The sequence below is a fragment of the Eleginops maclovinus genome, chromosome 3, assembly GCF_036324505.1.
Source record: "Eleginops maclovinus isolate JMC-PN-2008 ecotype Puerto Natales chromosome 3, JC_Emac_rtc_rv5, whole genome shotgun sequence".
Taxonomy (NCBI): Eukaryota; Metazoa; Chordata; class Actinopteri; order Perciformes; family Eleginopidae; genus Eleginops; species Eleginops maclovinus.
In genome coordinates this window covers 12,748,583-12,766,244 of record NC_086351.1, presented here as the reverse complement: position 1 = coordinate 12,766,244, position 17,662 = coordinate 12,748,583, and the positions used below count along the sequence as shown (strand labels likewise).

Sequence of the window (17,662 nt, the reverse complement as noted above, 5' to 3'; positions counted from 1 at the left end):
TATGAAAATCTAAGTTGGGGCCCAAAGCTAATCTTTTGGGTTCATAGCAAGATTAGCTTTAATTATAAACTATTAGGTTGAATTGGGTTATGTAACATGAATGGAGAATATAAACACGTTCAGTTTGTTCCTCTAGAGAAAGATGAGTGTTTCATAGCTTACTGGGTATAAGAACTACAGGTTAAGTTGAAACTCAGGTGGTGTGTACAACCTTTGACGCATCAACCCGTATGTGCACAATAAGTGTATTTTATAGGGAAATCACTGCAGGCTGTGGCACATTTATAATGCAGCAGCAGGGAATGTAATCCGGAGAGCTGTGGCTCCGCTGGGGCAGAGGAGGGTAATTGGTTACTGGACTTAGCTTAGGCTGCTTTATAGGACTTGGGTGTTTTGCTGATACTTTGACAAGGTCTCTTGGGAATCCCAATTAAAATTAGAATGCAGAATATGGGTCTTGTAAAAGCCAACAAACAAAGCAAACCTTGCAACTTTGAAAGCAGTCTGTCATGTCCAAGGAGAAGCAACTGCATTGTTTATACTGTTAAGTTCTGCCTGTGTGCTGATTGAAAATTGGTTTTTGAATGCACTTTTCTGATGTTTTAAAGAATGGGGTCAGGTGTGTTGTCTTATTTTAGAGGCCCTAACATTTTTAGTTTTTTCAATCACATTTGCACCAAGTTATACGTTACCATATAAACACACTTAGATGGCTGAAATTCTGGATATTCTAAAATATACTACTGTGTCTTTTTCTATGCCTTTCGTTCTGGGCTTGTAAGCACCAATCAAGATTTATCTTCATTAAATTTAGAATATGAAGACTTGGTCGTTTTTTCCGCTGTCAATTCAATCTGATCGTACTAATGGTTTTTGAGGATGTATACTAATCTTCTGACATGCAAGGTTCATAGGAACCCTCCTAACTAACTCCCACTTTTTTTTATCCAAAAAAGAACAAATCAATTTGCATTATTGTTACCTTTGTCATTTTATACTTTCATCATAATCGTAGGTGGTGTTTAGAGTAATAATGTAGCCCAATTGGTTCAAGTACAGGCATAGCAAAGTAACAGCACCATGGACAGCGCTGTCTATCCTCCACTAAATCCTAGAAGAAGATGTTCTACAAAATGAGCATGCATTGTCAAAATCAACATAAGAACAGGATGAACCAGAAATGATCTTTGAGATTGTTCCAGAGACCTTCTTTGAATAAGTTTTCTGTCTTTGTCTAGTGAATACAGTTTGAATGTATAACAGTTATATGTTGCATAGGGATAAAGACAACGAAATGTGACTCCTGTAACCAAACACCAAACACCGCACACAGCTTGTATCTGGTGTCAGCCTGCCGGACCCAGCTTGATTTCCATTCCATACTATGCTTAGTTGTATGTTCACCAAACTCTGAAGTAATATTAGCAGATCCACGCTTGACGAATGAATGACGGGCATCCTGAGCAGTGATTGCCCACTAGATATGAAAATATTGACATGAGCACATCATGACCCCAAGTTAAAACAACGGCTCCATGGGAACTAGACATATTTTTAAAGGGTTACAGCTTTTCTTTTATTAAACTAACAAAATGTGTCGTATTTCAGTCTTTGGTCTTACAAGAGCGATTTAACCTACTGCTCACACAGTATGTGATTGCCTGGATTGGGCGTCAGTCACTGCGATCCTATTGTTTAGTGTAACACCATCACTCCCGCTGTCCCAGGAATTCAACCCCACATCTCTGGTCACAAGTGAAGACGAGAGAGTCCTGTCCTTTAAAAAACAGCGTGAACGCTTTTTACCTTTATCCATTTGGACCAGCAAGGCTTCTTCATATCTGCACCAGGAGGATACTTTTTCCATTACATACAATTTACCAAATGCTGGAAATTAATATGTGTCATTGATTACTTCTTTGCAACTGCCCAGGTATGTGAACATGACCCCCATTGTGTCACATGGTTAAATTGTGAAAGAGTAACAATGTTGTGTTTAACACTCAAACATACATATCTGCAGTTGTATGATACAACTTATGTGTAATTGATATGTACCCATCTGTTGCATCATACCAAATTGTTGGAAACATCTGTTCTCTTTTTGATTAGTATTGTTATTTTAATCATCAGAAAAGCTAAAACATTCATTATAATTGTCTCTGAATCAACACTCTTGTTACAAAACAACAACATTAATAAGCAGACAGGGTTTTACCACAGATGTGACTTAATTTTCGGTTAGTGTTTTTGTCATTATTTAATTTTCCCTTGTGTTTCATGGTGTCTTCAGCCCCCTGTACTCTGAGTCAGAGCTCCAGCAACCAGATGGAGCCCAAGTCCTCCCCAAACCAAGGTATCCCAACTCATTTAAATGGCTGTTATGACTCTGGTAATGGAGGAGCTGGTGTAACAGAGTAAGTGTAAAAAACATTTTGCATAGAAATGAAAAAGTAATTCATCAAATGAAGCCTAATTATAGATTGTTGTTTTACCTTACCAGGCACTCAACCAGTCGACAACGTTATAACAATACTGCCAGAAATAAAAGTAAAGTTGGCCTCAATGACCAACTGTGAGTAGCCATGATTAATCGTACATATAGTCTTTATTAACCCGAATGATATGATTGATTGTGTTTCTTTTCTCAGTATACCAAAACCAACAGATATAAATGTGGCGTGAGTACTTTCTGATTGATATCTCATATCAGCACTTTAAACGTGTCTTTTGTCTGCCTCACACTTTGAAGCACTTCATTTTTATTTAATTTCCTCTCTCCATAACAGGGAGAAAATGATAAAGATAGAAATTCCAAAAGCACATCCCTATTCATCCCACATCTCCAAGTTTGCAATGTTTCCATCCTTTCGCTGTCCGGATGACCCCGAAACAGGAGTCAGAGCTGCTTCTCATCCTTTCCTCAACCCCCTCATACCAAATAGTGCACCTCGGGTAACTCTCCTGAGTAAAGCTATAGGTAGGAGGGCAACATGTTGTAAAAAGAGAAGGTAGAATATATTTTTAGGTTTAAAATATCTTAATCCCAATATGCAGGTGGTCCATATAGACATGAAATATTGGAGACACCCATAAGAAGCACGAAGAAAGCTGTAATGTGGACCGGAGAGCACGGCTTCTTAGATGTGAGTGATGAAATACTGTGTGGCTCCACATTATCATTGAGAGTGTCCAATACATCATATTACAATTTGTTTGATACTTTTCAAAATGTTCTCACAATACCTTCCTTTAGCATTCAAAGCCATTAAAGGGTGAGAGCCAGGTTTTTTACCCCACTTCTCCAAAGTCAGTACTGCCCAATCCTAAAATGCGTACCTTCGATTTGACGATAACAGAGCGGACAAATAACATGCTGAGGGATTTGGAGAGGACACATTGGGTCACCACCTACCAAATGCACCACACAGGTAAGAAATCACACATTTATGTTATTATGTTAAGGATTATACAAAAGTAATGGGGTTGGAGAATGGGGTTTTAAATTATTTGATGCGTTTTAAACGTTTCTTTAAAATGTCGATATTGGTCTTCTTAGCTATGGTGGCAATAACACAGAGATAAGACTGTTGACTATTGTTGTCCAGATATGACAATGAACACTTTTATAAAATATGGCACACATGATGTAAAAACTTTGAAATTAAATATGATCCATTGTATTTTATCCAAAAACAATGAGACTACCATCCATTCAGTCAAACAACAAATTGGCAATACTCTTATTCTTTCTTTATCCCCTCTACTCCTAAATAATTTACTTGCAGTCCCTTAGCAAGAACCTTAAAACACATTTTTAAGAACACTGAGTGCAACTTGTTATAATAAGTTATGGAAGCCTGTGTGTACAAGCACTTTGTGAATCCAGAAACCATGCTTTTAACATCAGTCATCAATAATACTGTGCAAATATTTGATTCATTTAAGGATCGGGGCCAGCTAATCCTCTAAAGATAGATGACTTCCAGGAAAAAATCTATGACATTACCAGGATGAATTCACACAATGCACCACTGGTAAAGTCCTTAAGAACGTTGCACCTTTTAACAGCTACATTTACAACATGCAACACTTAATGTATTTCTTTCCCTACAGAGAGAAACGTCCTTTCCTGTATTTGTTCCCTCTAAACCCAGAGGAGGATGTAAAAGAAGAGAGGCGGGCACATGGAGTACTGCTGCTGCTGCTGCTGCTGCTGAACACACAAATGTATCCTCAGCTAAAAACCACGGCACTGGCAGGCCACAAGTGATCACAGCTAAGTATAATGAGGCAACAGATCCAGACCAAAAGGGTCATTATCAGTCAAAGTACAGTTCTGGCTCCACAGAAGCATGGCGCGCTGAGCCATCCCAGGAGGTCTCACCCGAACAACAAAATGAGAGAAAATGCTCTCTGTACAAGGGAAAGGAGAGAGACAACTACATGTCCAGGGAAACTTCAGAGCAGGAGATCTTGGCAGAGGGCAGAGAGCTGCTATGCAGTTTACCTAACCCTTGCATCCTGCCCAGACCTCCTGTCTTGCCTGGCATTCACCAAGTGGACAGAGCTCTCTGCCTCATGGACCTTCAGAATTCATTCAGTAAAACAAAGGCCCAGCACAACTTTAATCGCTCTGTCACGCATGCTGCTGTGAACCTGAGGGACAATGTGCACACAGGAAAGAAACATGACTTCTATGGGATAAACTGTTACTACCTGCATGGATAACATAATGCACATGGATTTCTACTTCTTGGAAGCAAACCATAGAAATAATGTGAATCCTAAGCAACTTATTAAAATATAACAACTTGTGTATGTAATATTAAATACAGAGTTTAGCACTGAAGTATGTGTTTAAAGCATGGTTGAATTGTTGAGTGAAATAAATTCAGAGGTGTTTAATTTTCAACATAACATTTACAGTCATAGGTACATTTTCCCAGGAAAGTGGCTTTTGAGGCTACCAGTATATCATTTTTTCATAATATCTAAACTGAAAACTGTTTGGCACCATAATCTAGCTTGTGATTCATATTTTTTTCTAAAACTGTTTATTTAACTCAGTGCTTGCTCAGTATTTTTTAATTATAATATACAGCAAATGTGCATAGTAGTGTTAATTAGCACTTTGGTTCAAAGCATTTAATTTTCAAAATGCATTAGAGCTCAGGATTTATTGTGTAAAGCACACAAAAGCCAACACTAATTGTAAGGGTGAAATGAAAAGCAACAGCCTTCACAGCTCAAATCTTTGAGTTCAGTCAGCCTGCACAGTTCATACAGAAGGAATATTCAGCAGCTGTGAATTAATAATACTGCAAAGATGAATACGTAGGTCCTTAATGTAAGCTTTCCAATTCTACAGGGAGAAGAGTTGTATTAAAAAGACACAATGTCACACACCCATTACAGAGCAATGTGTTATGGAATCCACATCTGTGTATGGAAGGTGCTGTAATAACCTTCGAGCTTGCGAGTGTGAAAGGGAAAAAAATGTTTTGCACGTAATCTGCTGCAGTCAGGCTGACTCTCTGTGAAAGGGTTTTTGTGGTAGAAAGTCCTTGAGCAGCCTTGTCTGATATAACAGCCTCTCATTCAGACTTTCAGAAAAGAAGATAATAATGGCTCTCACAGCAAAATAGACCAGTGCAATTTTATTCCTGAACATTGTAGATCATCTTGTGTGATTTCTAACAAATATAAGATTGGTGTTGTTATAATTGTTTTGTTTATGGTTTTGCAAATGTGCAAGTGGAACAAAGCCTGCATTCAGATATTAAAGCATATAATTATTTTGGGGATTTAAACACTTTTGTTACCATTTAAGGTCACATACATTTTTTAAAACAGCTTAGTCACTCACTAGCATGTGCAAATATTTTAAATCGCAGAATTGGTTCCGAAAATGTGCTTTATTTGTTTTCAGCACGACTGGAAAGCTGTGAGTCTGGAATATGTCCATCAGGTGGCAGTATATCACCATTTTCAGATCCAAGTTCTGTCTTCATTTCGTTAGTCTGATAAAACGTTATTTTGTCATGTTTTAAAATATTTGATTCAGTTAGTAGGAACAAAAAAGTGATTAATTCCACTCTTCATCTACACGTGGACGCAGGAAGAGCAGACAAAGACACATTAGCATTAAAACAATAATCAAAAGAGTGATTAGTCTGACTGAACTGTGTCCTTGCTTTTGGGGTCCTCTGCAATACGTCATGGAAAGAGATGCTGTCAATGACACCAGCCCCGCCCCTCCAAGGGGACGCTGGCTTTGTCCTGCATTTTAATTGGAGTTGCCTCCAGTCAGTCACCGCCCTCCCCATACAGCGGTGGAGAAACTGATGCTTTCAGAGCAGGGCTAGAGGAGGACGGTGCATGTGTGTTCATGTCAGCTGTCTGAGAATATGTTTTAGTTTCTCTTTTTCGGCTGTGCTTTCTCATTTGGGTTTAAACCAGATTCTTTCAGACATCCCTGTCCTCATCAACTGGAATTCACATCTTTCAAGGTGAGTGCTTTTTTCCCGAAGTGAATTCAGCTGTCTCTTAGGCTACTATATCGTTCTTCTGCCAGAATAATTACTCAAGTGTTCCAAACATTTTTTTCAGTGTCTCTTTTCTTTTTCTTTGAGGGAGCATGTGTAACTTGAACCTTTCGCATCCACTAAAGAGAGTGTAGTAAAATGTCTCAGTGCTCCCTTGTAAAGCTTCAAATGTAAACTACAGTTACCACCACTTTAAACATTTGGTAAAAGTCTCCTGTTCGAGAATTAAACAGACGAATGTTCCTGTTATAATCATAACATTTGATTCATGCTATACACATCAATACATAATGTTAGTCCCCATGGTAACCCTCAGCTCCCTTCCTCTTCTATAAGAAAGTAAAAACAAGTTGTGGAGGATAAGTCTACTGTTTCCATATACATCAATAGCATGCTGTAAGTGCAGTCACAAGCCAGAAGTATACTATTTTGGCTGAGTGGCTCTGTCTTTAATGCTGAGTGGATGTAGCTGTGTGTGATTGTGAGAGCAGTTAGGATCCATTTTCAGATGTGATCAGGGCTCAGCATCTCATAGGCTACTCAACACACATTGTTTGGAGCAAAACAGTAATATGGAAGATTTCCCAAAATGAATGACAGAATATGTATGCCAGTTTTCAGTGCACTCTCAGATAATTACAACCCTGAGTAAATCCATCATAATAACAGTGATTGCCGTGCTGAATATGTTCAAAAGTGGTGGAGTCAAGGTTTTCTGACTCACTTACAGAGTGGCTATAATTTCAGGACTTACACAGGGTTACACAGCTCATTCGGGTGTTGTGTCAACAGTGCAACAGAGCAGGCTTTTCTGTGGGGCTGTGTATGTTTGTGTGTTTTGCTATGTGAGGCTCAAACATTGAGAGTTTCTGCAAAAATGTCTAGCATCACATGGAGTAAAGAAGCTGGTACAAACATCTTGCCCCTGATTGGTTTACAGGTGAAGGGCAAAATCACAAAATGTGCAAAATTCTCAACTGCCACATCTGTTTTCATTCTGCTCCGAAGATTGTTTGTTGAACAATATGTTGTTTTTGCAGCTCCTGAGGTTTTTCTTTCGTAACACACCCAAATCAGTAATTGCAGTCACACACATGCAAACAGGGAGGGAGAAGAATCAATAGAATTTGTGGAATGTCGCAGCAAGAAAAGAAACATATCTTTGACTGTATAAGACATATATATATATAAATCAGCACTGGGGCACTGCAGAAGGTCACCTCTATGGTAATTTCAGCTTTCCCCTGGTATAGAGATGAATCTTTGATGTGTGCACAACCTATAATTAAGTGACAAAGATATACAGTAACCTGTGCAGCTAGGCTCCAGGGTAGTTTTTCTAAAAAGAAAAATTATACTTTTTAGAACAGCTGCTGAACAGGTGAATAATACAGAGAGTGGGTAAACAGGACTAGGAGAACAGCCGTTGTTGTGAGCATCTTGTGCATCCTGCATATGGCAGGTGTTGCCTCCCATTGCGTGGTCAGCAAGCCTCCATAAATGATTACATTTGTTTCACATATAAACAGGCATATGTAGTTTAAGGTAAAGGAAAAGCAATACTTTGTTTACTTGCTAATCACACAAGATGTTTGAAGCCATTTGGTCAAAATATCAATAATATTAGAGTTTTACTTGCATTATTAAGATCACCCTTTACAGAGTTGTTATGATGCATTTTTGTTGGAATGTTTTTATAACTTCAATATTTCTGATAGCACCGTAGCAACCGTTACATCCTAACTTATTTAAAAAGCAGAGCCCTTTCAGTGTTAAATATTTTGATGTATTGTGCAATGTGCATAAAAAAATGCAAAACATTTAGTGGTATTTTTTTCCTATTGGATCATCCAACCAGTCAATCATGCAGTGAGTGATAGATGTGTTTCAGTGTGGCTTTTCTTGGCATCTTCGAGCATATTTGGCATGCTGGAGGGATGGCTCTTGGTGTGGCAACGTCAGTCTGTCAATCCAATGTACTATCAAGTGGATTTCACAGTTTCTCAACTATTGGCTGGCTGGCCAAAAACAATTCACTTCCACCTCAACCCTTATTTATTTTATTTTTTTGCCTTTTAGTGAATGTTGGCATGCCATCAGGCTGAACTAAGTTGGTGAATATAGTAAATAGCCTACATGCTCCCCGGGCGCTGCACAATAGCTGCCCACTGCTCCTAGTTCTAGGATGGATTAAATGCAGAGGACACATTTCACTTTGTGTGCTCTGCTGTGTGCATGTATGTGACTAATAAAGAGGGTTTCATCCTCCGATTCTATCTATCTAGACTGCCTCATATCAGCATGGTAATATTGTCAATGTGAGCATGTTAGCACTCTCATTAAAGCAACATTTATCTCCAAGCACCGCTGTGCCTCATTACAGTCACAGAGCTGCTATCCTACCTTTTGGTCTTGTTGGTAGCCTATACATTGACAGATGCCACAATTCTATTTCATCTGCATTAATAACAATAAATCATAAAACCTTAAAATGACTGTACCATCAATAACAATGCCTGTCCTGGACATTTTTCAAAGATGATTCAGTCAGTGAAGTCACACCAAAAATAAATGGTGTTGTTTCTCTTTTTATGAGCATATATGTAGTTTTAAATGTCACTCTGGCGTTATACATGAATCTTAGTTTACAGTTAATTAGGTCAATGAAACACACAGATAGAAAAAGCTGACCAATTATAAAGGTGTGAGCAGCAATGTCCCAATATTGTCACGGCCATTGTCAGAGTTCAGCCATAAAGTAAATCTCTCAAGACGTGGTAACTGTTCTCAAAAAAGTTTTTTCTCTTTCTGTCCATAAATGGAAGGTTATTGGAGACAATGCCAAGTCTAAATATATCTGCACTCGAAGGACTTTGAGATTGCTTGGAGCAGCGCAGATGTTCTTTCAAGTTTTTGTGTAACCTTCTTTTGAGGCCTATTTTTTCCTAGGATCAATGATCAGCATACAAACACCTCAATTTCATCAACCTCTATTCTGGGTCAAAACCTCTGAATTCAGATCAGTTCAAAGGTGGAGATGCTATGCTGTGTGAAAGCAACTGCTGCATGTGACACATCGAGACGAACACTTCACATTTACGTTTTTTCCCCAGTCTTTTGTCAGTGAGTGTCAAGCTATCTTTGACTATTGTCTGCATCCTAATGAGCTGGTGTTGAGTTGTTAGGCAGACTCCCCCACACTATGAATGTAACAAAGAAGAGGACATTTTCCACACATGGGGCATACAAGAGATAGAAATAGAGACAGACACAGGGAGGATGAGGGCTGTGTGAGGATGTGGTTGATTAACAGGATGCATTTTTGTGATACAAAGCCTGATACAAAGACATGAATGAAAAGATGTCTTGTGCTGCAGAAAGATATCAAGATGGGACTTTATCAGCCTCTCTCTATAGTTATTGCAATTGTAACTCTTCAAGCACTTTCTCTTAAGGTTAATGTGATGAGTAGAGAAGGCTTCAAACTTTATTTCACATCAATAAATACAGTATATAAGATTGCAGATATGGGAAAATTAATAAGGACGCTTAAAGCTCAGCGGTGTCAGTCTGGATTTTGGAGTGATTTCTTGGTCTGCTTCAGAGAGGGTGTGGCCATGGGCTTGCAAATATTGCCCTGCATGGTTTAGATATGTACTAATGAATAAAAGATATCATGCCATTTTTTGTTTCTGTGTTATTTTTCTGGGCTTAAATGCTCCCATGCTGACCTGCATTAATGCTGAATTAATACTTTTTTAAAGAAAGAAACACTTCTTGACTATATGGTTCTGCACAATATGTCTGTTGCGCTGCTACACTGTTCATGTATTTTTGGGGAAGGATACATGGAAGGAGTAATGGCTGGAGACAGCAATTTATTACAGCGCCTAAAATTTTTCACTTCCAGGACTTTTTCATGTGCAAATGCCAATAAGTTACTTACCATGTTAACTCTTCTAAAAGCAGATACTTGTGTTTTCTTGAGCTATGGCAGCCGGTTAAAAGGGCCTTATTTGAAACTCACATCAGTTTCAGTTTTGATTTGCCTTTCTCTCTAATTTGGTCCCAAATCAGAGCCCAGCTGCTTTTGTTGATAATGTAATAATGATTTCATGAAGTTTGCATCTGAAATTTAAGAAACACTGATGCGTTGCTCAATCATTTGCTCTTGAGTAAATTATATTGACATTTACTTGTTCATTCGGTGGAGTCAACTCTGCATAATGACTCTTTGTCAGGTGCTCTGACAAAGAATGATTATAATTGATTATGTTATTTAATGTTTAAGTTTGACACTCATTAGTGGCTTTCTTGTTAAATGACAAGTTTAATAGCCCTTCCATGTCTGTGTGATTAACATCCAGCTAAAGCCAGAAGCTTGTTAGCATAGCTTAGCCTTACAAGCCAAAACTGGGGGAAACAACTTGCCTTGCTCTGGTCAAATGTATCAAAATGCACCTACCATCCCCTTTAATGCTTACTAATGAACTTTTCATATCTGTGTTTAATCCAAATAATAACCAAGGTGTAGCTAGCTATTTCCACCTATGAATTTATTTCAAAATAAGCTCATCTCTTACTGGATTTAGTTTCCTATTTAACAGACCAATGTGAGTAATAACAATCTTCTCTGTTAAAAAAGCCAATATAACTACTTCTGAAAAATGTCAAACTCTCAGTTTAAAAATAACGTTGCATCTTCTGCATTTTATTAAGATGCCTTTTCTCTTTAGAACATTATGTCAGCTTATCACTACGGTAAAAAGTAATGAAAAACGGATTAATAAAAAGCAGGTATATTGCAGTATAAGATCTCAGTACTGTGTCACAGATTAGTTCATTGAGTTCAAAGTAGTAGCCAGAAAATATAGTTTTCTGTTGATTTCTGACCCAACCCTTTCTTTGATGCAATTTATGTCAATCAATCAAATGTCAACAATCATTATTTTTATATAGTGAGCAATTACAAATTCCCCTCGGCGCTTTACAATCTGTACAGCATACAATCCCCTCTGCCCTTAGACCTCTTCCCTTTCAAGAAATATTTTTTTGCATTTCACATAATGAAATTACAACTAAGTGGCATCATCCCAGCAGGGTAATGCCGATATGCAATAACATTACTCATACTAAAGTGGTAACTTTCAGACCCAGCAAATTGGATCCCAGTTATTCTCATTTAGTGGGAAGCCACTATCAGTAAATGACTGTGCTGTTTCCAAAGCAAACAGGAAGCAGAATCTGTATTCTCATGCAACAAGCCACTGATAGGAGTATCCTGCAGAAAAAATGAAAGGCTATTCCTATTAAGCAAGGTCTTCTGATTTGGGTTGATCCAGGTGAATGGATGTTGTCATTAGAGGAGAGGTAAAGGACTCTCCTCACCAGAGTTCCCATAGTTTGCTTTGTTGTTAAAAAGCTTTGTATTGAGAGGAATGGTCTGTCAGAGCATGGCCGGTGGACAGTAGAGATAAGGTGGTTACCACAACACCATGGTGTTTGGTAAATGCAGAGGAAATGTGTTTTGTTGGGTTTATGCAGATTGATTAAGAGTGTAGAAGATCAAGAAGAAGCTTAGAGTGCTTTTTGTTTTGGGAGCACTTTTAAAACTAACATTGATTTTCTTCTATTAGGATAATTCTGTTTTATCAAACCAGCCATCACACACAACATAGGAAATCAAATTAGATTTAGTTCAAGCTGAAAAGCCATTTCTTTAATCTAATGAAATCTAGGGCGATTTATTTTAGTTAACATCTTTCCTGCGGCTGTGTTAGTTTTATGCATAAACATTTTATAACATAAGTGTCATAAACATCTGCTTGCATGGCCTTAAATGGACATATAATTTAACTCTCACAGCTGAGTTTTGCCTATAAAATGTTGTGTAAAACATTATCTTAAACGTCATGTATTCAAGAGTTACCCAAAAATATCTTGTTATAGCCTTAATAAAGGTGAATAATCTGTCTATAATACCATGCGTATTTCTGAACAGTGGAAGTGTGTTTTAGAGTCTGTTTCAACCCAATGTCTTTGAATTACTGTGGGGCATTAGTGACAGCTGCACCGTGGGGTCTCAACCATGAGATGTTCCTTCTGGTGACTCAAATCCTAATGATGTCTGAAATCCTGTTAGGCTTGTCAGCTCTTTGGCAGACTCTGGAAATAGTAGATGGACAGAAAACATCTGCAGCATGAACTTCAGAATGTAATAGAGAGCTCTCAGTATCGTCAATGTAGTTAGTGCAGCTTAAAAGGACATTAAGCCATCTCTAACTTCAACTGACATCGACAGCTGACTAAGGATAACCAGGCATATGAACTTTTAAAGGCTGAAACCTCCGCAGCTAGTGACGTGTGTTTGAAAGATCCTGCATCTGCAGACATTTTATCCAACTGAACATTATGAATAAACTCTTTATGCATTGAAATAACAATATTTATTGTGATAAATGCCTGCTGTTGAGGATCCTAGAAGGTTACGTAACTGGTTAGTAAACTCTGAGACCTTTGTTGCAATTATAGCTAAAATTAGTTGATAAGCAGAAATGACATTGGCAACTATGTTTTGCAATAATGCTGACAGATTCATCTTTTCCATTTTGATCATTTTCCATACTGCTTTTATCTCCTCTGGGTCAAATACCATTTTATAGCATTAGACTGACGATAAGAACTGTAGAAACATATTAAGGACATTAGCAGTTTTCAACAAATTATAAATAAAAAACTAAAATTATGGGTTGCAGCCCACATGTCCTTCCCCATTTTCTCCCTTCATTTCCTGTCTGTTCTATACTGTTTATTATTTAAAAACACATTTAGTCCAATGCACTAATCTGTGAGGCTATGACCAGACAGCATGGGTAGCAGTGGGCTAATATAAGCACGGAGTTCAGTGGGTTAGCATGCTAATATATGTTAAAAAGCACTAAACACAAATACAGTTTGGTGCTGTTGTAGATGTCATTAGTCTTAAAGGTATTTAATCAAAAACCAAAGTGTTGGAAAATTTAAAATGTTGTGCAAGAACCATCACAATTCATCCTGACATACAGTAGATGTCTGTAACGAATTGTATCTCTAGTTGTTATTTCAGACTCCATTAACTGACAATGTCATCCCCAGAGCCTTGAAACATATTTGCTGTGATACTTTCACACTGCTTCCTGAGAGAAGTTGAAACTGTTTGGGGGTAATCCCCTTTCTGCAGATGGAGGTTCTCCAGTAAGATGAAAGTAGTGCTTAGTAAAAAAGCACGACAGCCAGTATGAGTCTAAGGCTCCTGCTAGTTTCACATCTGTGTCATCGATGTCACACTGGTTTTCTTATTATAGAGCAGTTGTGGGGTTCATCCACCAACGCTTTACTGGAACATTCAAGAGATGTTTGTCACCTCTACAAATAAGTAATTTAACCTGTTGTGTAAGAGGCACTTTGAAAAGAGCATCTGCATGTTTATCAGATTTTTTGACAAAGAGATTAAAGGGTGAAGCCTGACCTGCAAACTTGCCGTTAATGATTTAAATGAATGCTTATATTATACTTCATAATAGACTGAACTTCAGTGAGCCTGCCACTCAGAGAATTGACAGCTGTACTGTAAAAAGCACCGAGATAAGAGATGTGTATCAAGAGATATATAATTATGACACATCCTCCAATATTGGAATTCGCTGTAACTTTATCCAATCCAGAAAATAGATAATAATCGTTAATCATCATCTCTCCATTTTACATTTGTTTTGTGAAAAACAAAATCCTGTCTAAAGATATAATGGGCACATTGAAATGTCAGAATAGTTAATGACTATCTTACTAAATAAATGTTCAGGCATTAGATTTTGTATAGTCTGTGTGATTCTGGATATTATTCTGCTTTATTCTTCTACCCACATAAATTGTATAAAACTCCAAATTATAACAGAATTAAGCTAGCACTAAAACCTGGTACACAAATTTACTAAATGTAAAAGGGGTGTAACTTACAATAAAACATTTTATGGATCACATAATCCGCAGGTTAAGTTCTATGTTCATTTATAAATAGCAAGATAGATAATACCAAAACCCAAAGATATTTGGTTTAATATGTTAGTCAAAAAAAGGACATCTTTATATATGAGACCCTGAAAGCATTATCGGAATTGTCAGATTTTCTGAAGAGCAATCCATACCTTTACCTATATGAGCTGTTTATTATGAAATGGGTTTGTCAATCCTGTCTGATACATATGGATTTAGTGGAATTCCTGAATCATATTTGTTGTAAATGCCAGAAAATCTTATAACAAAATATCATTTTATTTAAAAACAACACTCGGCAGATGGTGTGCAGCTAAAGTCAGCTTTATTTTCTTATCGCTCTGTTGTTGACAAAACAACAATGACCCTTTTTTTCCAAACCCAGAAACTAGCATATATTTGAACATATTTGTGTTACAATAATGTTCACGCCTACAAGATATTTTTCTGTTTGTGTTCATGCATTCATAGATGAAAAGGAGGACGTCTTGATGACAGTAGAACTTTCCCCATGGCTTGTTTTTTTTTTGGTCCTCAGTAGCTGTCAGTGTTCATGTGATCATCTCTGTTTCAGAATCAGAATCAGAATCCCTTTATTCGTCCTACAGATGGGAAATTTAAATTTGCTACAGCAACAACCGAGCCAAATGAGCAATGAAAAAAAAACACCCAGTGCACACATTCTGTGAGTTTCCACCTTTTCACCAAGCTGTGGTCTGCTCATTAGCATGAGCCACAACTACTTATGTAAGATCTTCATATTAGACTACAGTTTTCATTCATAATCTCATATTGCTTTCCTTGTGTTTCCTATTTGTTAACAACAGCAACAGCTGTCAAGTTAAGTAAAAATCCATACTAACGATAAACCCAACCCCTGCAGGAATGCTCCTTATACTGTTTTTTCCAACCACTTACTGCATTTCTTCATTACCATCAAAGAGCGTGTGCTCTTCATTGAGAAAGGGTCATTACTAGAGCAGTGGTGTCTAATACTGCTGTCGCCCTGATGAAAGACTGAGAAGTGGTGTTGTTATATCAGATGAAAGGGTGACCTGAAGGGTGATGGTGTGACTGGCCTGCACGTTGCTGGTGTGATCCGTGGAAAGTGGATGAATAAATCATAGGAGATGGAGAGGAAGCACCGGATGAGATGGATGGTTAGATGGATGGGTGGGTGCGTGGGTGTGTGGATGGATGGATAGATAGATAGATATAGAGAGAGAGAGAAAGAGAGAGAGAGAGAGAAATATATATAGATATAGTATATAGATAGATAGATAGATAGATAGATAGATAGATAGATAGATAGATAGATAGATAGATAGATAGATAGATAGATAGATAGATGGATAGATGGATAGATAGATAGATAGATAGATAGATAGATAGATAGATAGATAGATAGATAGATAGATAGATAGATAGATAGATAGATAGATAGATAGATAGATAGATAGATAGATAGATAGATAGATAGATAGATACATAGATACATAGATACATAGATACATAGATTTGTGTCCTGCCACTTTGAGCTATTGTTGTGGCTACATTCTGGATGTAGAGCTCGGGCTGTGGTCCACCGACATGGCAGTCGTTTAGGCTGTGGCTATTCTGCAGCACAAAGCTTGCGGATGCGGAACAAGTAATGCAATTAACCTTGCTGTTGCTTCAGTGTAGATGTCAACACAGGGTGTGTCTTATTCAGTGCAAGCCAGCAGGATCATTCTTTTATGATCAGAAAATCTTAACAAAATGTTTATGTATCTTTCAAATACATTTCTTTTCCGCATTTGATGAAGGTTGCTGTCAAATTTGTGTTTATATTGACAGAACACAATGTGTTTAATGTATATGCCGAGTGGTTTCCTATGCTTCCATCCATTTGTTTCATTGTTCAAGTTTTTAACTTGCATACATTTGACATTAAAACATCCTTGATTATGTGGGAATGTTAAGTTCAAACTAATAACTTTGAATACTTTATCATTTGTATCCCTATCAAGCCCGAACTAAAACAATGAAAATAACTTGACAATACTGAGATAAGAAGAAAATAATTTACGCAGAAATATTATCACGCCGTTGTCTCTCAGACAGAATCACAGATGTGTTTTAATGCAGCAATTATCTCTGACCTAATGGTTCACAACTCTGTGCATCCTCAGTAAAGCCAAACTAACGACCTGCTGCTTGTTCCCAACATGATTTACACATTATGCCTGTTGTTTGTCAGCTTTCCATTCTGTGATGAACTGCCACTCACAGTGCATTAGCAGAGAGGGGCTCTGTGTGCTGACGTGGTAGACCGGGCACATAATGTTAATTAGTCTGTGTGAAGTGTGACAGTTGACTGAGGGTTGCACTCTACTAAAGAGGCTCAGTTATTCTCACACTCCATGGAAGTGACGATATTGCATTTCCCTGATGATCTCACATCACTGCATATTAACATGTCAACACTTCCCTTATGTAGTCCTTTGTCCAGCAGTGACTCAGTCAGTAGGGGCTTGGACTGGGAATCGTAGGGTCGCCGGTTCAAGTCCCCAAACAGACATGAAATATGGGAAGTGGACTGCTACTTGGAGAGGTCCCAGTTCACCTCCTAGGCCCTGCTGTGATGCCCTTGAGCAAGGCACCGGACACCTCCAATCCCCGCTCCCTATTGCTCCCCGGGCGCTGCCCAATAGCTGCCCACTGCTCCTAGTACTAGGATGGGTTAAATGCAGAGGACCATTTTCACTGTGTGTGCTCTGCTGTGTGCATGTATGTGACCAATAAAGAGGGCTTCATCCTCCGGTTCTATCTATCTATCTTCTTTGTCACTGAGCTGTGATAAGGATCAGCCTCTGAATTACTGGAACATGGTGAAATCTTTCAGAGGAAAAGAGTGTAGTAGTGATAACATATGCTTTTTTAATTGAGTGTACATCTTTATTGGATGATCACTTTTAATAAAGCACAGTTTTTTAAATAACACTTTGAGGAACCTTTCTTTAATGAGTGTTGTCAATATAATGCTTCTTTACACTTCTAACCCAATAAATTTCAGAAAGAAATACTTTGATACATTTTTTTAG

At 37.9% G+C, this 17,662-nt stretch overlaps 1 protein-coding gene across 2 annotated transcripts; it reads left to right on the top strand.

Moving 5' to 3' along the window:
* Positions 1-3,061: 3,061 nt before the first annotated feature.
* On the top strand, positions 3,062-4,896 carry LOC134861318 (sperm-associated microtubule inner protein 4-like). Of its 2 annotated transcripts, XM_063878422.1 has the most exons (5): positions 3,062-3,146; positions 3,257-3,275; positions 3,360-3,431; positions 3,949-4,037; positions 4,117-4,896. In XM_063878422.1, exons 1-5 carry the CDS (start codon positions 3,117-3,119, stop codon positions 4,729-4,731), a joined length of 825 nt encoding a protein of 274 aa, XP_063734492.1. In that variant the 5' UTR covers positions 3,062-3,116; the 3' UTR covers positions 4,732-4,896. The 2 variants fall into 2 exon arrangements, with proteins under 2 accessions (XP_063734492.1, XP_063734491.1); XM_063878421.1 differs by having other exon boundaries at positions 3,068-3,146; positions 3,257-3,431.
* The last annotated feature ends 12,766 nt before the right edge of the window (positions 4,897-17,662 follow it).